The sequence below is a fragment of the Dipodomys spectabilis genome, unplaced genomic scaffold, assembly GCF_019054845.1.
Source record: "Dipodomys spectabilis isolate Male_0828 unplaced genomic scaffold, ASM1905484v1 ptg000089l, whole genome shotgun sequence".
NCBI classification, from domain to species: Eukaryota; Metazoa; Chordata; class Mammalia; order Rodentia; family Heteromyidae; genus Dipodomys; species Dipodomys spectabilis.
Window position 1 is genome coordinate 19,460,862 of NW_024870766.1, and position 21,396 is coordinate 19,482,257.

The 21,396-nt window shown below is 41.5% G+C and overlaps 1 protein-coding gene and 1 pseudogene across 2 annotated transcripts in view; one reads left to right on the forward strand and one right to left on the reverse strand.

The window, feature by feature from the left end:
- Positions 1-5,901: 5,901 nt before the first annotated feature.
- Positions 5,902-7,435, forward strand: LOC122111806 (annotated as a pseudogene).
- A 12,685-nt stretch (positions 7,436-20,120) lies between these two features.
- Positions 20,121-21,396, reverse strand: part of Pnpla8 (patatin like phospholipase domain containing 8) — a 42,214-nt gene continuing 40,938 nt past the window's right edge. For both annotated transcript variants that reach the window (XM_042684547.1, XM_042684548.1), the window contains exon 10: positions 20,121-21,154. In XM_042684547.1, the coding sequence (XP_042540481.1) occupies positions 20,880-21,154 (275 nt within the window). In that variant the 3' untranslated portion in view covers positions 20,121-20,879. The remainder of the gene's footprint in view (positions 21,155-21,396) is intronic.

Here is a 21,396-nt window from a genome sequence, read left to right on the forward strand (position 1 = left end):
GGACTGCGGCGCGCGTCCGCGGGCGACCCTGGAGAGGCGAAGCTGGCCCCGCGCCCGCGCGCGCCCCCGCCCTCCGCGCCCGCTCCGCGGCGTCGCGCTCCCGCCCCGCCCGGCTCGCCTCGGCGTCCTCACCGCCTTGCGCGGCCCCCCCAACGCCTCTGCCGACCCCGCCCGGCCCACCCCCCTCCCCTCCCCGGCGGCGGCCGCGGCATCGAATGGGCTCGGCCCTCGGCGCCTCCGGGCCCTGGGTGGCCCCTCACCTGAGCAGCGCGCCACCAGCCTCCCGGGCATTTGCGAGCGTGTGCGGCGGGCGTGGGAGGAACCGAGAGGACGGGAGTGTTCCGGGGACTCGGGTGACTTGGATGTCCCAGGAAGAAAAAGAAAGGGAGGGTGGTTTTTAAATGTCCCTCTCCCCCAGGTTTAGGCTTCTGTGGGAGGTCTGTGGTGCGCGATATTATACATATTATATATACGTATATATATATATACATATATATATATAATCTCTCCTCCTCCTCCTCCCTCTCTTCTGTCTCCTCTCCTCCTCTCTCCCTCTCTCTTCCCCTCCTCTCTCTCTCCCTCTTTCTCTCTCTCCTCCACCCCCCACACTCTTCCCTCTCTCCTTCCCTCCTCTTCCTCTTCTCTCCCTCTCTCTCCTTCTCCTCCCCCCCTTTTATTTAAGGATTTAGTGTCTTGGGTTAACCCTCGCCTTGGGGTGCTTGAGATTGAATGGATGTGGGTTATACAACCATTCTTTGCAAACCGCCCCCCAGAAAGGTAGCTCGGAGAAGATGCTGCCTGTTTGCGGTGGACATTGAATTTCTGGTTTCAGCGAACTGGATTCGTTGACATTTGCTTATTTTTGAGTAGTGTGGAGGTTTTGGTTGGTTGGTTTTTGCTACGTGAAAACGAGAATTAAGCTCTTCTAGGTGAATATTGGAGTAAACACTGCACGATGCCCAGTTCTGGCTCGACAGGACGCCCAGGTTGCTCAGCTTTATACGTAAATCCTACTGCCTTCCAGCGACCCAGTTACCACTGCCAGGCTTCATCATCTGCTTCAGCCTCCAGCTCTCAGCTGACTCAGCTGGCGCCTTGCTTCCTTCCCTTCTTTGGTTTAGTTCAAGAAAACTTTCAAAGTCTCTCACAAGCCCCTTCCTCCAGGACAGGTGTTCGGGCAGGATTCTGGAATGGAAAAGGACCTGGGTCATACCAACAACTCCTCTGCCCTGCTCAACTTCCAGTTTGCACTTGCACTTCAACCCACAGCATTCTGCATCAAGGGATCAGCCTTCTTTCCTTTCTCCTGCTGCCAGCCACACACAGCCTCCTTCAGATCCTGAAACAATAGTGCCATCTCCGACTACTGAGTCTACTCAAGCTACTTCTTTATTCCCCCCATTGGATGGATGGGTACCTCACACCTCTCAATTAATTGCACAAATATACTCCTAACACACCTTTCCAAACAAAAAGGAGAGCTAATACCTAGTATTCCTACTTAAATTTCTAGGCTTTTTTTTTTTCACCTGGTGCACTTTTTTTAGTCTGCTCCTAACTTACTTCCTCGTCTTCCAGTGAAGAAAATGTCACAACACTTAAGCATATCAGAGTGCTTGTGCCTAGAATATACTTCCACCTCTCTCTCATTTAACATATTGGCTTCAGCTCAGTAGCTTTCTTCTTTGTGAATTGGTCCTGAGTCCCTCTGTGTTTTATTATAATCATGCTTGCCATCATTATTGATCCATTTGTATTTTTTTTTTGTCAGCCATGGGTTTTGAACTCAGGGCATGGGCAGGTGTTCCTGAGCTTTTTCACTCAAGACTATTGTTCTACCTCTTTGAGCCACAGGTCCACTTCCAAAAAGTCACTTTTATGGTACACTAAATAAGACAGAACATATATGTGACCTGATTTCCCACCAATACAAATGAAGTCACAAATACCCATCATAACTCTCCACACTTTACCCTTCCCACCTGTCCGAAGGAACTCCCGGTCCCTCTCCACTGCCAGTCATTGTTAAGAGAGGTTTGAGGGCTTCTGGATACCCTCTCACACCCTGGAGCTTCACAGCTGGCCCTTCACCTCAGCCACCTCTCCAGGCTGCCTGGTCATCACAGTGATTCCCTGACCATATTCATTTCCTTGAATTCTTCCTGTTGAACCTATGAGAAAGTTATACTTTTGTCTCTTCTTGCCCTATTGTTTGTCCCCAGCTTTGAGGCCATATTGCGTGTGTCCCCCTCTGTTAGAATTTCCTAAGAAATAAGTAGCTTCCTTAAGCTTCTATGTGGAATTCTTTCCCACAGATCCTAGTCTTGGTCCATGAAGTCCTAGGCCCCAGATGAGACAGCATGCTTCAGAGATACTCTGATTGTCGGAAGATGAGATGAGGGATGATTTTGCGCAAGTAAAATAACACTTAATAACAAGAAAAAGAGCACAAATACACAGGGTGACTGAATCTCATCAGTACTGGACAGTAACTAGAGCATAATAAGTATGCAGCAAATTCTAGTTTGATAGTATTTGTTTGATAAACACAGGGTCAACTGGGAGAGAGTGAAGAAAGGAATGACATTGTCCAAAAAGAAATGTACTTTTTTTTTTTTTTTTGGTTATGAGGTTTGAACTCTGAGCCTGGGCGCTGTCCCTCAGCTCTTCTGCTCAAGGCTAGAGCTCTACCTCTTGAGCCACAGCATCATTTCCAGTTTTCTGGTGGTTAATTGAAGATGAGAGTCTCATGGGGGCTGGGAAGGTGGCTCAGTGGTAGAGTGCTTGCCTTGCATGCATGAGGCCTGGGTTCGATTCCTCAGCACCACATAAGCAGAAAAAGCCTGAAGTGATGCCATGGCTCAAGTGGTAGAGTGCTAGCCTTGAGCTGAAGAGCTGAGGGACAGAGTCCAGGCCCAGAGTTCAGGCTCCACGACCTGAAAAAGAAAAAAAAAGTCTCATGGAATTTCCTGCCCAGGCTGGCTTTGAACTGTGAGCCTCAGATCTCAGCCTCCTGAGTAGGTAGGATTACAGGTGTGAGCAACTAGTGCCCAGCAGAAATGTACTCTTTACCTGACTTATATAACTATAACCCTTCTGTATATCAGCTTTATAATAACAATAAAAATGTAAACAAAATGGTTCAAGGCCTCAAAAAATAGTAAATCATTCTGTTATATGATAGCTATAATAATAGAATAACACATTATATATAAAATATATATTTCCAGTGTATTGTTTCAACTTCATTGCAGCCCTACGTTGCTGAGGATTAGTCTCCTGAGAGGATAAGAAAGGGGGACCAAACAGCTGCTGCCAGAGAAGCTGAACTGAGGAGGGGGATAGAAGAAGAGCCTGGAAAAGGATTAGGAGAATGCCTCAGTGGTCAAAAGGACTTTTCCAATGCAGTCTTTTTGGTTTGTTTGGTGATGCACAAGACATTCTGATGTGGCTAGCACACTGCCAGTGATATGTATAGTCACCTGTCTGCCTACCTGTTGTCCTTCCACTCCCTTCTCTCTTCTACTGTATTCTCTTCCCTCATTCCTTATACCAAGCTCTGCTCTATCTTCCAGCCCAGACGAGGACTTAAGACCTTTAAAACTTTGTGTGAGCCCTGTGCTATTGTAAGCACTGAGCATTTATTCACTCACTTACCTCATGGCAGTTCCCTGCACTATGGGCTATTATCATTCCCTTTGTGAAATGAAGCAAGAGAGGTTAAGTGATGTGCAGAAGTTACACATCTAGCAGTAGACATAGGGTTCAAGCCTGACTGCAGAGCCTAGATCTTAACCACTTTGACATGCTGCTTGTCAATGAGAGAGCACTAAAAGTTTAATTGTTTATTTTGACGGATGTATCAGAATGTCATTGCATTAAAAAATAGCTACATCAGAAAGTCATGGAGCCCCCCAGTGGTACCAACAGTGAATATGTTTTAGCCTTTCTTCTTTCCTCTTCTTTTGCAATTCCTGTCTCTCAAAATTCTTCCTCTCTACTTTCTCCTTTCCTCTTTTTCTTCCCTTGCTTTATTTTGTATTAATAATTTTCTTTTTTAAAAATTTCTTTATTGAGAGTAAGTGATTATATAAATTTCATAGTATCGTGGGATAGTGATACTTAGCTGAAGTCAGTTAATAATGTTCTTAATCCACATCCATGCTGTAGGTCTCCCAGGAGAAGCAATGTACTGGTCCTGTCCTAAAATCTGTGGTAAGTTCACCAAAACCTAACATGTACCCAGTTCACTAGTAGAGAGCAGGATGTCCATGAATAAGTTAGCTGTTTCTGATCTGTGAACTGATGGTAGATTAGAACTGAGGAACACAGAGATTCCTTTTTAGCCTTGTCACTTTAGATTCTTTTGGTAATCACAATAATTTCTCTGAGTCCTCGAGAAAAACTCAAATGAAAGACGACCAGATTTTAGGTCAGGGAGATTGGAGCTCTAAAGAAACATCACGTGGTGGTTTCCGGCAAGAGTGTCTTATTATCTTGAGATTCTGTGACAGGGCAACATGCATTAGATTTTTGACAGATATATGCTGAAAGTAGCAATTGTAAAAGCCTTTTTACTGGAAAGGGCATTATAATCCAATATTGTCAGAAAGCATAGCTGTTATCATGGGCGGCTTTTAAGATGGTTCACATGAGCCTTTCCTTGCATTCATGCTTTGGTGTAATCCCCTCCCCTTGAGTACCATAACAGTCAGCTTTTCATCCTTCTAATACATACCTGACATAATCAATTTATAGAGAAAAATGGTTTATTTCAGCTCACCGTTTCAGAGGTTGCAGTCCATAAGATTGGTTGTCCCTGCTCCTTTTAAGCTTATGGTGAGACAGCACATTATGGCAGTATGCAAAATAGAGCAAAACTGCACATCTTGGGAACAGAGAGCAAGAGTGAGGGGTCCCACAATCTCCATTGAGGGCACACCATAACCTGAGGGCCTCCAGCTAGCCCCACATCTTAGAAAGGTTTCACTACCTCCCAAGATTCCCCAAGCTGGAGCCTTTGGAGGACATTCCAGTACCAAACTATAGGAATTCTGGTCTGTACCTACTTTTTTGCTTCTAATGAGCAGAACTAGCCAAAGTAGTGGCTATGACTGATGATAGGTTAAAAAAAGATTTTTGTCTTGTTCTTTTGCTTCCTGCTCTGAGGGAAGCCAACTATCACATTGTAAGCTGTCCTATTAAAGACTCACAGAGTAAGGAACAAAGGGAAGCCTCAGATCAACAGCCTGTGAAGAACTGAGACCCTTGGTCTAATCAAAAGGAGCTCAATGCTGCTGTGGTCAGGTAAGTGGAAGCCAGTGGTCCCCAGTGAAGTCCTGAGATTATTCCAGCCAGGTTGACTCCTTGTGGGCATCCTTATAAGAGGTGTCAAACCAGAGAGGTTTCAGCAAAGCTGTGTGTGGTTTCCACACCACACCCACAACTGGGAAAGAAGAACTGTTTCCTGTGCTAAACTGCCAAATTCATGACTGATACAGTGATTTTATGTGTGTTTCAACACTCTGATTTTGCCTCTGAGCACAAAAATAAATTTTATTTCATGATAAGGAAAAGGGCAAAATGGTCGACTGTCATCATCACCAGAGGCAGATATGATACTGCGTAAAGCAGCAATTGGGGGACATGATAAATCAATATATGTGTGACGTTAGCTCCAGCAGCATCTAACCACACACCCGAGTCACACTCAGTTTCTACAGCCAAGCCTGGCAGTCTGCTGTGCATCACCCAGAACTGCTCCTTTCCTTCCCTTGGCTGCCAGCCATGGTCTCAGCTGGCCCACAGCTCCTACCGCTGCACAGGGAGTGATTATTACTCATGATGGGTAATAATAGGATGTACAGCTATACATTCATAATATACAAGTAATAATAAGATATGGCATTTCAAACATCACCTGACCAGTGCGGCAATGGAAAGTTTCTACAGATACAAAACCCCAGTTTCTCTTCCATGCTTCTCCTTGCCATCTGCCACACAATCAGAATTCTGTGTGACGTTCTGGGGCCATGTGGGCACATGTCATACAGAAACCAGAAATTTGATGACTATTTTTTGTCTGGTACCTTAACAATGTAGTATTTTATTCCCGTGCCTCTCTAAAGAAGCTTAAAGGACTGAGAATATAGCTCATTGGAAGAACACTTTTCTAGCTTGAAAAAGCTCCAGATTCAATTCCCAGCATGAAAAAAAAAACCCACAAAAAAACAAAACAAAAACAGGTACAGTATGTTATGCCTGCCATCTCAAAAGTTGAGAGGCTAAGGCAGGAGATCATGAGTTTAAGGCCAATTGTGAGCCAAGTGCTGGTGGCTCACACCTGTAATCAAAGATATTCAGGAGTCTGAGAATTAAGGATTAAGATTCAAAGCCAGCCCAAGCCGAGAAATCCCCTCAAGACTCTTATCTCCAATTAGCCAGCAAAAAGCTGGAAGTGAAGGGTCTGAGTCCCACCATAGGACCTAGAAAAAAAGGGGGGAGGGGCTTTTTCAGCTTTTCTGGACTGCAGAGCCACAGGGTCCCTTTTTTGGAGGGACAACTGGAGATGAAGGTAAGGACAATGAGGATGAGGAATAAGGAGCCACTGGGGTCCTGGGAGCTTGAGTGTTGGTGGTTCTCAGCCCCCAAAGGAACTTGGCTTCAGCTTCAGCCCAAGTGGAGGGATACGTTTCCATGATAACTTTGTCTTTGATGAATTCCTTCGTGATTTCCATAGTATCTTCAACGAGGTGGGAGCCTGGACCTTGCCTTCCTGCCCTCCTGATTTTCCAGGTCCTGGATCAGAGACATCTTGTGAGAGACTGCTTTGAGACTCAATGCTTAAATACCCAGATAGTCTTCAGCCCAAGATCTTTGTGTGGGAGTGTGTGTGTCTTGGAGAGTAATACAAGAACTGAATCTGATACAAGAACTGAATCTAGTGCTGGTTGGGCTAGCGCCAGACTGAAGGTCTCCAAGATCTTTTCATTGGTTTGATGACATATGGTCTGTGACTCACCATCCTAGAGCCAGAGAGGACAATGATCTTGATTCCCAGGTTTCCCAGGAGAGTCTTGGCCCCATTCTGCAGTCTCAGCCCAAGTCCTACTTCAAGAGTATCTCTCTGAGCAAGATCACAAACCAGATGGGAAAGTGAAGGAGCACCAGACTATAGTGGACAGTGAGGGCTAGAGGGAGACCACAATCACTCACCAAGAAGCAGATGGCAGCCCTAAGAGTTGATCCAGAATCACCAAGACCTCCAGCCTTGGATGGTGCTTTTTCCATCCTGGATTTACTTTTAGGTCATTGGTTCAACGCAGTTAGCTTTGTTAACCTTCAGAAGTCTTCAAATCCTTTTCACTGCCCACTGTCAATAAGCTTAGCTGCTTCTGTCATCTTAAGGGCTGGAGTGTGTACAACAGAAGCTTGAGGATGTGACAGGCTGTCATTCACCCAAACTGAGCAATAAAACCTTTATTTATGCTAAAAAAAAAAAAAAAAAACTGGAAGTGGAGGTGTGGCTCAAGCAATAGAATGAAAAAGCTAAGCAAAAGTGGAAGGCCCTGAGTTCAAGCCCCAGTACCAACACACACACACACACACACACACACACACACACACACACACACACACACACACAAAGAGGCCAACTGGGGCTCATAGCAAGACCTTGTCACAAAAATCAAATCAATCAATAATTACATAAAGGTGAGAATGTGGAAATAATTGGACCAAAACTTGGGTTTAGTGGTTGCCATATGTGTTTTTTTCCTCTGGTGAGTCACTGAAATCTTCAGCTTGGCTCAACCCACCTCCAGCCTTAGCAAACCAAGTTAGAGGGACATTTTCAGTGGTAATAAACACATTCCTATAGCCAGCTCCTCCATCTGTTCCTACCGTTTCTATATACAGGACTGTGCAGAGCTCTCCTGAATAGATTTAAGACTAGCCAAGGTCAATGTGCAATCAGCCATTGCAGATGGGGTCATCAAGAATAGGAAACTGCAGCTGGGGAAAGCAGACATTCTGGGAGACTGACTTGACATGTGCCCTTCAGTTCTATCCTAAAGGGAACAGGTGACATGTAAAATGAAGATGAATTCACTGAGCAGCAAAGTAAGGAGGTGTACTTCCCACATAAGGCCCTCAGGTCTAAAGAACTGTGGTTCAATGGCTTTACTATTCGGCTGTTTTGTCACATTGTAATGATAAACAGGGTCTAACACTGTATTTTTCATATACTAAGTTTTAAGTTTTGTTTTGTTTTGTTTTTTTGCTGGTTATAGGGATTGAACTCTAGGCCTGGGCACTGTGCCTCAGCTGTTCAGCCCAAGGCTAGCACTCTACCACTTGAGCCACAGTGCCACTTCTGGCTTTTTCTGCTTATGTGGTGCTGAGGAATTGAACCCAGCCTCGTGCATGCAAAGCAAGTGCTCTACCACTGAGCCACCTTCCCAGTCCCTTAAATTTTATTTTTAAAATCTCTTTTATAAGCTGGGCATAGGTGTAATCCTAACTTCTTGGGAGGCTAAGATTTGAGGATTACAGTTTAAAGCCAGCCCAGCCAGGAAAGTCCATGAGACTCTTACCTCCAATTAAACAGCACAAAGCCAGAAGTGGCAGAACTGGTAGAGTAGCTTTGTGCACAAAAGCTCAGGGACAGTGCTTAGGCCCTAAGAGTTAAAGCCTTAAGACTAAAAAAAAAATTCTTTTAGTGTTATAAATTGTGGTCAAACGTACATGATATACAACTTAATTTCTTAGTAATTTTTTGTTTGTTTTGACAGTACTGGGGTTTGAATTGAGGGCCTCACACTTTCTAGGCAGGTGCCCTACCAACTGAGCCACAGCTCTAATCTTCTCTTTTTTTTTAGAGTTCTTTTACTGCCTGGGCCCGATTGGACTGCAATCCTCCTCCTTATACTTTCCATGGAGCTAGGATGACAGACATATGTCACCACACCCAAATTGATCTTAGTTGTTTTTAAATGTGTAGTTTAGCAGTGCTAGCACATTCACATTGTTGTGTAACCATCACTATCATCTGTCCCCAGAACACTCTCCATCTTGCAAAAGTAAAACCTTCTATACATTAAGCAACCCTCATTGCCCTCTCCCTTTAGACTCCCATTTGCTGTGTTTATGAATTGACTATCCTAAGTACCTCATATGAGTGGAATAAAACAGTATTTGTTTTATTTGTTGGCTGACTTGCTTCACCTATTGTGATTTCCTCAGAGATCATCCATGTTGCAACTTAGATGAACTCTTTGAAGATGAATAGCATTCTGTTGTATACACACACCACTTTGTTCACCCATCTACTTGGTTACTTCTACCATTTGTCTCTAATGAATAATGAATAATGCTACATACATGTATATACAAAAACCTCTCTGATATTCTACATTCTTTTGATGCATACCTGAAATTTTCTAGGACTAATGATAATTCGGTTTTAACATTTTTGAGGACCCATCACTTTGTTTTCCATAATAGGTGCGTCCCTTTACATTTTCACTGGCTAAGTATGAGTTTCACGTTACCCATAGCCTTGCCAACACTGTTCAATTTCAGACAGTCTTGCTATATAACTCAGGCTAGCCTCAAACTCACAATTTTATTACCTGAGCCTCAAAAGACTAAAATTTCAGGTGTGTACCACCATACCTGGCTGTCTTGCTTTTCATAGTAGCCATCATCATAGGAATAAAATCTCCCAAATGTTTTTAAATGTCCTGTGTCTGTAGGGTACAAATAATTCCTGTGCTTTAGAAGGCTGTGCTATGGCCAATACTATTGGGCTGTATTGCTGATGTGACACAGCTGGAGGTATCAGAGGTGACTGATGCAGACATGTGGTGGTGTGTACAGAAGCGTACACATGAACTGGTGTGTGACCATGTGACCTTGAGGACTTTGAAGATTCAGGTCTAAACCAGGGGTGGGCCATGGCTGGCTCTCTCCATCTCATCCCATTTTAATACAGAATTCTCAAGATTCTAAAAAATCTATATTCAAACGTAGATGTCTACCTAGGTCTTAAACTTTAAATATTTAGAGACATGGGCCTCCAACTGTGTGCTTTTCCTAAGCTCCTCATTTATTGGGAAAGATTCTGAGAAAATCAGTTTCTTAATGTATTGGGTATTCTGATGTACTCAAACATATTGTAAGGATAGTAAAGTTACTTCAGTTTTTAAATAACTAAGTGAATATAAAACTAACATTTTTCTATGATATAAGGAAGAGGATGGGAAGCAAGATTAATTAGAACAATAATTTTTTCTTGAAAATGACTAATGCTATCTTAATGTTTGACTAAGAACTCTTGAGATGTTTTTCTCTTAGTAACCAAATGTCTCAAAAATTTCCACAGTTTTGAAAATCATTTCATCATCAATGCCTTAATTAGCATTATAACATTAAAATATTAAATATCAAATACAGAAAGCACAGGTTAGTTACTTTAACAAATATCAACCTAAACATATGAAAAAGTATATTATACATCATTTGAAATACAAAACATTCTGTTACTGATGATAGCAACCTTTTTTTTTGGGGGGGGGGGTCAGTACTGGTCCTGGGGCTTGAACTCAGGGCCTGAGCCTTATCTGCTCCAAATTGGTGCTCTACCACTTGAGCCATAGCTCTACTTCCAGCTCTTTGATGGGTAATTGTCGATGAGTCTCATAGACTTTCCTTCCCAAGCTGGCTTTGAACTTCAGTCCTTAGATAACAGCCTCCTGAGTAGCTAGGTAATATTACAGGGATGAGCCATGGGCACACAGCTGGAAGACAATATGTTTTAAATGGTGAAAGTTTAAATCTTGATCTGTAATTGTTATGATAATCAAAGAACTCCATATAATGCTTAATACAATGCCTGGTACATGGTTGTGTTTGGAATATTACTATGGGGAAAAGTTAAACATTTGTTGAATGGCAATACGGAGACTCATAGAGGTTAAGTAACTTGCTCAAGGCCACATAGTAACTAGTTCCAGGTAAGATTTGAGTCAAATACATCCATTTACCAAAAATTGATTAAGAACTATATATAAGCCAGTAGTAGAGATGCAGCAGCAAGAGAGATATGTGCTCTTGTCTCGGGGATCTTTCAGCTTGAAGAGCAGAGAACACTAAATAAATAATTTCCTGGTTATCCATTAGTAAGTCCAATGAAAGAAATGCTCAGGTACAAGAACCAGGAATGTTTTGCCGGGGGTTTTCAGCTGTTAAGTGACCAAGGAAGAAGAAACTATCATGAACAGCAACAAAAAAGAAGCATTTGTAGAAGCCAGAAAGCAAAAAAGGACTTGGGCCATTTAAGCAACTTCAGGAGTGGCAGGAGCTGGACACAGTGTAGAAGCAAAAGAATACAGGAGACCAAGATGGAGACACACATACAGTCAGCTTGGTCATGCAAGAATTTTGGAACACGGAGAGAAGCACATTGTTTTGTGCAAGTAATACATGCTAACAATAAAATGGTAGCCCTCTTGCTTATAGAAGGAAAATAGAGTTGAAGGAACAAGATTGGATATGGGGAGACTGGCTAAAAGGTTCATTGAAGGGTTTAGGGGGGAAATGTCAAAGAGGAAGAGAAATAAAGATCTAACCTATGGGTGAGATAGACAGGCTTTCATCATGGCTGACAGAGAGGATGTGAGGTTCTTAGCAGGGGACATTGCCTGCATGCTCCAGACGTAGAACACACTGGAATTGCTGAGGAAAGAGAGGAAGACAGAACCAAGAGTCTAGAATCTGGAGAGTCCTTGAAACTTCTAAGGGAAAGAAATGAATTGACAGTTGAGTCATGGATGAGCACAGGAGAGAGACATCTGGTTGATATTTGTGAAGATGGAGATGACAGTTAAAAGATTCTGAGTAGGGAGCGGCAAGGGGGAGAGAGAGAGAAAGAGAGAGAGAGAGAGAGAGAGAGAGAGAGAGAGAGAGAGAGAGAGAGAGAGAGAGAGAGAGAAGAGAACAAGAGAGGGAAAGAGAGGGTGAAAGAAAGCTGACAAAAAAGACTTTAAAGAATCAAGGGTGAATTCTGAAAAGGGTGTATTTGGCAGCCTCAGAAGGGGACGATCCACAGTCAATTGCTGCAGATTTGAAGAGAGAAAATAACTGACAATCATCACAGAGTGGAAGGCTGGCCATCACTGATGATCATAGAGAAAGGCAAGTCTGAGGAGTGATTAGGAAGAGCCAGTTTGCAGCTGCTGTGAGGAGAGGAAAAGCCAGAGACACATGAATGGTGACAGTATCCAGCAAAGCCTGGCTGTTGAGGGGGAGCAAGTGTGTTTATAAAATGAGGGAGATGAGTCATAAGCTGAGTCCCTTCAATAGACTGGACCTAGAAGTTAAGAGGATGATGCTGCTAGAAAGGAATGAGATATGCCCATCAGCAACACAAAAAATGATAAAGTAATTGGTGACTTTACACTTCCAAACAAAAATCAGGATATTTGTTGATGACATTAAAAAGGATTTTAAAAGCTGTATAAATGCATATTATGTTATTTTAGATCAACCTTATAATTATAATTTACTAATGTGGTTCAAAAACCATTTCTGTGGTTCAGGCCTTTCTATCTCTACCTATAATATACCAACATTAAAAAGTGTTTTCCAGCTAGGCATTGGTGGCTCCTCAGTCCTCAGAAGGCTGAGGTCTGAGGGTAGCAGTTTAAAGCCAGCCCAGGCAGGAAAGTCCATAAGACTCTTATTTCCATTTAACTACCCCAAAGCCCAGAAGTGAAGCAGGTGCTCACATGGCAAAGTCTTAGCCCTAAGTGAAAAAGCTAAAGGACAGCACTTACATCCTAAGATCAAGATCTAATACACACACACACACACACACACACACACACACACACACACACACACACACACACACACACACACACAGAGTTTCCTTTTTCTTTCCTATCTTGAAAAACACTGAGTTTTTAACACCAGTTACAATGTAAGATAAATGGGATTCTTCCCCTTAGTATTCAGGTGATTGGCAGTTCAGGTTGCCTTCTTGTTAGCTCTGGTTGTTTTAAGTGGACTGTTGTCATTTAGCAAGAATTGTTTTGAGATGGCAAAAATAAAATCATTTAATTTCCTCCTTGAATCCACTAGGCAAAATTAAAGGGCCTGTATACTAATAGTTCAAAAGCAATGGTGTAACATCATAAAGATATCACAGGACAGTCTGAAATGATAATTAAAGCTGTGGGCTTAGTGGCACATTCCAGCATTTGGGAGGCTGAGAGAGAAAGGTAGTAACTTCATGGCTATACTAGACTACAAAGTGAGACCTTTTCTACCTCCCCGCAGAATTTAGGGTGGTTTCTATTTTTTGGTCAAAAATATGATTAAAGATGTCATCTTTAATAAAATAAAATACGATTGTTGGAGAATCTTAGTTCATTTTTCGTTTTCTTTTTCCTTTCCTCTGTACAATCCTGCCCTTAGGTGAGGTAGAACACGATGGACGTTTGAACTTCACACTGAACTTTGAGCTTGGGCACCGAATGTTCTTTCTCCACAGCCCAGGGATAGTATGACTCCTGGGTGTGTGCCCTGGGGTAGGAACTCTGCATTCAGATGATCATCAGATGGCCCACATGCACAGGATAAAGGAAGCACACCATGGTGAGGCAGATTTTATGCTTGATGAGCCTCAATACTAAGGCCTTCTTGATGATAATGGTATTTTTATTTATTATTTATTTATTGTTTTGCCAGTCATGGGGCTTGAACTCAGGGCCTGAGCACTGTTCTGAGCTATTTTTGCTCAAGGATAGCATCTACCTCTTGTGCCACAGCACCATTTCTGGCTTTTTCTGTTCATGTGGTACTGAGGAATCGAACCCATGGCTTCATGTATGTTAGGCAAGCACCCTCTACCACTAAGCCACATTCCAAGCCCCAATTATGATACTTTTAAATAGAAACTTCTAAACACAAGCAAAAAAATCCCAAATTTCTAAACTTTCAAAACTTTTGACTATCACTATATAGTTGCATGTAATGAATAAAATATCCCTGTAACATAGGTGTTCGTTATTTTATTGCCAGTCCTGGGGCTTGAACTCTGGGCCTAGACATTATCCTTGAGCTTCTTTGTGTTCAAGGTTAGCACTCTACCACTTGAGCAGCAGTTCCACGTCCAGCTTTTTCTGAGTTTGTCTTGTTTGTTCATTTATCTGTCTTTGGGAGGGTCAGGGGGCACAGAAATGGAGGGACAAAGGGTGAACAAATGCAGCTAGAACAAATGCACTAGACACTATGTTGAAAATGGGTGGGGACGGAGCTGGGAAGGTGGCTCAGTGGTAGAGCGCTTGCCTTGCGTGCATGAGGCCCTGGGTTCGATTCCTCAGCACCACATAAGCAAAAAGAAAAAAAAAGCCGGAAGTGGTGCTGTGGCTCAAGTGGTAGAGCGCTAGCCTTGAGCTGAAGAGCTGAGGGACAGCGCCCAGGCCCAGAGTCCAGGCCACACGACCAGACCCCCCCCCCCAAAAAAAAAAAAAAGAAAAAGAAAATGGATGGGGATGGGAGGGAAAAATGGGAGTGAGGGAAGGGGCGACATTTCTAAAAAGCAATGTACTAATTACCTAATTTATATAGCTATAACACCTCTGTACATCATCTTTGTTATAACAATAATTTTTTTTAAAGAATATTATTCACTAAAAAAAAAAAAACTGTTTCAGAGAGGTAGCCCATATTGGTTTCTCAAAAAACCATCTTAATACAAAACCTATTCCCTCCCATGGGCCTTGACTGGTGACTTTAGAGAAGTCTTTTGGCCCATGGCCAAATGTCATTGGCCAATTCTACTTTTGCTCTAGATCTCAATGTAGATAAGGATGCAATCTGTTTTATCCAATTTGTGTATTTCTACAAGGTAGAGGATATTTCTCACTATTCTTTTTGTTGTTCTTAAATCTTTATAGCTCTCTCTCTTTTTTTTTTTTCCATCCAGTCCTGGGGCTTGAACTCAGGGCCTGAGCAGTATCTCTGAGCTTCTTTTTGCTCAAGGCTAGTGCTCTACCATTTGAGCCTCCGTGCTGCTTCTGGCTTTTTCTGTGTATGTGAAACTGAGGAGTTGAACCCAGGGCCTCATGCATGCTAGGCAAGCATTCTACCACTAAGCCACATTCCCAGCCCAAACAATCTTTTTTGTTATTTTTTTAAAGTTTTTGTCAGTCATGGGGTCTGAACTCTGGGCCTGGGTGCTGTCCCTGAACTCTTCAGCTCAAGGCAAGCACTCTATCACTTCAGCCACAGCGCCAATTCCTATAGTCTCTTTAGATGGAGAACTCATTGGTATACCAGTATGACACCAAGTGAGATTAAGGCTACAAATGTTACTTCACAAATGTCACTTAGATAATGAAGAATTTCCATTTCAGAAAAAAGAAAAGCAAGTTTCACAGCTCTAAAATGGAATCATTGGGATCCTATACAAATTGCCACCATAATCTTAGTGGCTGCTGCCAATAACTTTCTAACCCCTATTGATTGAAAAGTGGTGGAAAGTACTGAGTTGGGAAACCAATTCTCCTGATCCCTGCCACCACCTAACTAGGATGACAGGTGCATGTCACCTTGCTGCCCAGCTCTTGGCTGGGATGGGGTAGAAGGGAGTCTCATGAACTGTTTGCCTGGGATTACCTCAAACTGAAATATTCTCATCCATGTCACCTGAGTAGCTAGGATTACAGGTGTGAGCCACTGGCATCCAGCAAGTTAAAGCTTTTTATCATGAAGGCTAAGTAAATATCATAGTCAATATACTTTAAAAAAACAACAACAACAAATTATCCAAACTAATAGTGCCTATCTGTGGAGTGTGATGAATTTCAATATACTCTCATGAGTGAATAAAAGTTACAATGAACAAAGCAATCAGTGTGACTTCTGAGAGGCACATTTATCGAACGTTTAGCCCAGGGCCATCTGTACTCTATGAATATTTTTTTTTTTTGGATGGTGGATAGCTTCTGCCAGGAACAGAACAAACTGTTTTTTTAAGTGTGCTTCCCCTCCTGCCTATTTCCTAGTCATGAAAGAGTAATGGCCGTAAATTTGCTTCAAGAAATAAAATTAAGTCAACAGTTTAGCTGTCTTTAAACTTGGCTGAAGATACACAAAACACACACCAAAGAGTAATGAATACAAAAAGAATTTGTTGTGTTCTAAACAGAATGGAATTTTACAAAGAAATGGTCATGCATCCTAACTTTGGCAGAGGATAACTTCTTTGCTCACATTGTGTGGATAAGCTTGTGAAAAGGAGCAATGTTGGAGCAGGACAGTTCTTCAGTATGAAGAGTTGTTTCTTGCTGAGTGCACTACATAACCTTTGTCACTGCTGATTTTAAATCCCATGGAGTATTAAATGCCAGTCGTACCGCCAGAGATTTACAAATCCTTCTGGGGAGAAGGGTAAGCCATTGCTCATAGAGAAGCATCATATTATAGATAATAGAGGTGTCCACATAATGTTGGACTAATTTTCTTTTTTGAAAACCGAGATCTTGAAGACTGAGATGACATTTCTTCACCAATTAAACCCAACATCTCTGATTCAGCTTACTGAACTGGATTCAGTCACTTCCCAGTATTCTAGAAAAGCAATATTCTGCAAAGAAAGATGGAGTGTTGCTAAGACAGAATTAGTTCTCGTTCTACCACTTCCTGTCCATGATATCATGGACAACTTCTGCTAAGGAAGGGATAATGTGTTTATCTAAGGCTTAACAAATGTATAAATATGTGCAAATCTTCTTAGCCCGGGTCCAAGTAGTCCAGAAGCACTCACATATCAGCTGAATTTTCACATTATAGCACTATTTTTAATACTCCCAACTGTCTAGAACTATTCTTAAGGGTTAAATCCTGGTCTCCAAAGTTGATGGGTCCTACCCCACTCCAGAAGCCTTATCACATGGAAAAGGGAAAAGCAGCTGTTTGCTAGCTACTGGGGAGGAGGAACTCAAAGGGTTCTCTCTCCCATCTCCAAAACAAAGATTCTTCCTGTGGTGGCTTTTTGCAAATCCTTCACTCTTAAGATTCCTATGACATGGGGCTGGGAAGGTGGCTCAGTGGTAGAGTGCTTGCCTTGCATGCATGAGGCCCTGGGTTCGATTCCCCAGCACCACATTAGCAAAAAGAAAAAAAGCCAGAAGTGGTGCTATGGCTCAAGTGGTAGAGCGCTAACCTTGAGCTGAAGACCTGAGGGACAAGCGCCCAGGCCCAGAGTTCAGGCCCCATGACAGGACACACACACACAAACACAAAAAGATTCCTATGACATCTAATTTCTCCTGAATAAAAATGTGCCTGGGGAAGGGAAGAAGTATAGTGTCATTATAGCCAAGTAGGGATGCTCTCCACCCACTGGGAGAAACCTATCCAATCCCGGGACCTCGGGGGCTACCAACCATCACCAGAGGGACTGTTCTGATCTGAGATAGATAAGCCTGAACCTCAAAACCATTTTATTCTATTTTTCAAATATAATTGAGGTGTGTTTGTTTTCTAAAATAGGTTAGGCTTCCTTACTTCCTTGAGAAAGACAGACAATTATATAGTACTAAAAATTCATTTTTTTTGTGAATCTTGCTATCTTTCTCTTATACATTGGCAGAATTCGCTTTTTGTGTTGTTTTTGGACAAAGACAAGCACTAGCTTCATTATAAAAGGAGTGTTAGCTCAGGCAAATCACACTGTTCTTCAGGTAACCAGTTTAAAGCACAAAGAGGAACAAATGAAGACTAGTATACCACACAACCAGATGTCCTTTCATTGGGATGAATATGCTGACATAGATGCCAGGCTACATGGATGAAGGGAGGAGATGAGGCCAGAGTATCTTGTGGATTGCACTGTTCAAGAGGGAAATGCTTGGCCAAGCGTAACTAAGGGACAGAGTGAACTGGACTTCAGCTGCAAAACATTGCAAAACAGGTTAGGGCAGAAGTTGACTTCAGTACCACATAAACAGAAAAAGCTGAAAGCAGTGCTGTGGCTCAAGTGGTGGAGTGCTAGCCTTTAGCACAGAGAGGTTGAGGGACAAAGCCCAAGCTCTGAGTTCAAGCCTCAGGACAGGAAAAAAATGTCAAGCTTATGGGAAGGTGAAATATGTAAATTTCACGCATATTACTTTTATGTACAAAAATTGTTTTACTACGAAGAATTCTTAGGAATAGATCGTCAATCATTTGCACTTTTCTTAAGTTATCCAGTTGCTTGATAATATAGATTTGTGGTCTGAAAGAATATTTTGTTTTTGGAAATCATTGTTAATCACTGTGCCTAAAAACCAGTCAGATGTTACATATACCTCAGTAGTTTTCCTCATTTAATAAATGAAGTTCCTGCTTGTCTCAGACATGTATTAGTTATTGCAAGTAAGGGAAAGCATTGGACCTATACTTCTTTGGGCCTGGCTTACTTCACTTAATAAAATTTTTTCCAAGTCTTTCCATTTTCTACCAAATGGGGCAATGTCATGTCATTCTTTCTGATGAAGGCATAGAATTCCATTGTGTATATATGCCACATTTTCTTGATCCATTCATCTACTGAGGGGCATCAGGGTTGGTTCCATATCTTAGCTATGGTAAATAATGCTGCAATAAACATAGCTGTGCTGGTAGCTTTAGTATGGTCTTGTTTGTGATCATTTGGGTAAATGCCCAAAAGTGGGATTGCTGGGTCATAGGGGAGCTCTATGTGAAGTCTTTTGAGAAATCTCCATACTATTTTTCCAAGTGGTTGAACAAGTTTATACTCCCACCAACAAACTAGTAAGGTTCCCTTCTGTCCATATCCCCTCCAGCATTTGTTATTAGAGTTCTTGATTATAGCCATTCTAACTGGGGTGAGGTGGTATCTCAATGTTGTTTTATTTGCATTTCTTTTATGGCTAGTATATGTCTGAGACAAGCAGAAATGGTCAGATAAGTTGATGTTAGGCGAAGCAAACCCCAAGATAAGGATTTAAATGTTTTTTCTTTCTTGTGATTGTTTCTAACATATTTATAAGATGATTTCTTTGTTTCCTTGTATGTCCCTCCCCCATGGTATAACCCCTGTTTTCACTGTATTTGATGTTGGCATACTTTGTGGGGGGAATAGGGAAAAAACAAATTGTTTAAATAGGGATCTCATTGCAACAATGAGATGTGCAAGGCGTTATATCAAAAAACAAACTTTACAACTTTGGTGGGGGGAGAGGGGGAAGATGGGGAAATAAAGGAGGAGGCAACAATGCTTGATAAGAAATGTACTCATTGCCTTGCCCATGTAATTGTAACCCCTCTGTACGGTATTTTCACAATTAAAAAAAAAAAATGAAGTTCCTAATGCCCAGATACTGTCTTCTATCTTTTTAGGGTAACAAGGAGGGGCTGGTGTATAGCAGGTCCAGAATTAGCATAAGACCTATTCCCCTAGGATTCTGAAGCACACCTCAGCACCTCTGAACACCAAACTCACTGACTGACAGCCTGGTAACATGCTAGCTTTAGTTTATACATATAAACAAGAGTACTTAATTTTCTTTTCCTTCAGATATCTAAACGTGATTGAAGTATTTACCTGGTATAAATCATATAAGCACATAAAACAGAACAAAGATGAATTTTCTGCCAGAAAGAATGTTTTGAAGCCGAGGGTCAGTGGCTCACGTCAGTAATCCTAGCTACTCAGGAGGCTGAGATCTGAGGATCACAGTTCAAAGCCAGCCTGGGCCGGAAAGTCCGTGACACTCTTATCTCCAATAAACCACCAGAAAACCAGAAGTGGTTCTGTGGCTCAAGTGGTAGAGTGCTCACCTTGAGCTGAAGAGCTGAGGGACAGTGCCTAAGCCCAGAGTTCAAGACCCACCACCGACAAAAAAAAAAAAAAAGAATGTTTTGAGCCCTTGGTTTAGATTCTGTGAAATCCAGGGGTCTGAAGAGGCTAATACATGCTAAACGAGGGGTAACAGTGTTGCAAGACACCTTGTATTCATATACCATCTTGTAGAGTGAGAACTTCTTTGTACAACTACTTAAAGATAATAATAAAAAATGTTAAAAAATACATGCTAAAAATGACATTAGTTTCTTACCATTATTTCAACAGTTTATTTGTGTTAATGATGGGAATATTTTCTTTTTGACAAGAGTATCATTTCAGATTTTGTAACAGTAAATGATAAGTAAGATGTAGAAAAGCTAACACATAGCAGTACCTTGACATTTCAGGGAGAAAGATGTTACAATGGAAATTCATCTATCTTTTTAACCAAATAATGCTGAAATAAGGAGATTTTTAATAGAAAACTGAATCTTGTTCTTTCATACTTTAAATGTAAAAGTATTTTAATAGAGAAAATTCCATTTTCTGCATCAAGTTAGATATTACAATGAAGGTACTGGATTACAGAATGTATCAGCAAAAACACTGGTGGTAAATGTAAAAACAAACTAGCTGGAAATTTCCACCTGGGATAAAATCAATGATCATATAAATTCAACATGATTACAATGACTAAAGCAAAAATACAGAGTATAATTTTCAGTTTGTTTGGCACATATATTAATAAATTTTCAAACATTAAACAATTTTACACCAATATCTACTAAAACCAATTAGCACAATAATAAAATTCCTAAAGCTTAGTTAACTATTAACATCTTGAAAACTAATTCCCACTTGAATTTTGTAAGCAAGTATATCCTCTGTGCTGTGTTAGCTGTCTGTCTTAGGATTCTGCAGGATTAAAAAGTATTTCAAAGTCAGCGTATGCTGAATACCCCAATTCCTTGGTGGAGCTGGTCAGGCCCTCATTTGTGAGAACATATGTATACACTTATCACAACTTTGAGAAGAATGGAAGGCCTTCATACATGTCAGTTTTTAATTTTATCCAATCATTAATTTTCTGCAGAGTTGTTTTTTCTTGACTTAATATTTTTGCTAGTTTCTTCATCTTCTGTTCATTTCGTTCTATGTACTTCAACCCTTCTGACTGCAGCTGATCCAGTTTTTCATTTCGACTTTCATCAAGAGGTATATTTTCACACATGACGGGATTGAATCTAAAATACGTGTCAGGAGGTAACAGACCATCAAGCATAACATGAACTTCTGTTAAAACAAAAAGGGAGAAAGAGTGGAGACATTCTGCAATACTCTATTAACTTTGTCTTCATTTAAAACTATCTTCTTTATCTTGTTTATTTCCCTCAAACTAATAGTACCAGTAAGAAACCCATAATAAATGAAACAATGGCCAAATAAAACCCATCTTCCAAAATAGTTCGTATATTTTGTTAACTTAGGATACTTGTTCCAGTTTTCTCTTCTTTGTTGAAATGTCTCTCCAAACT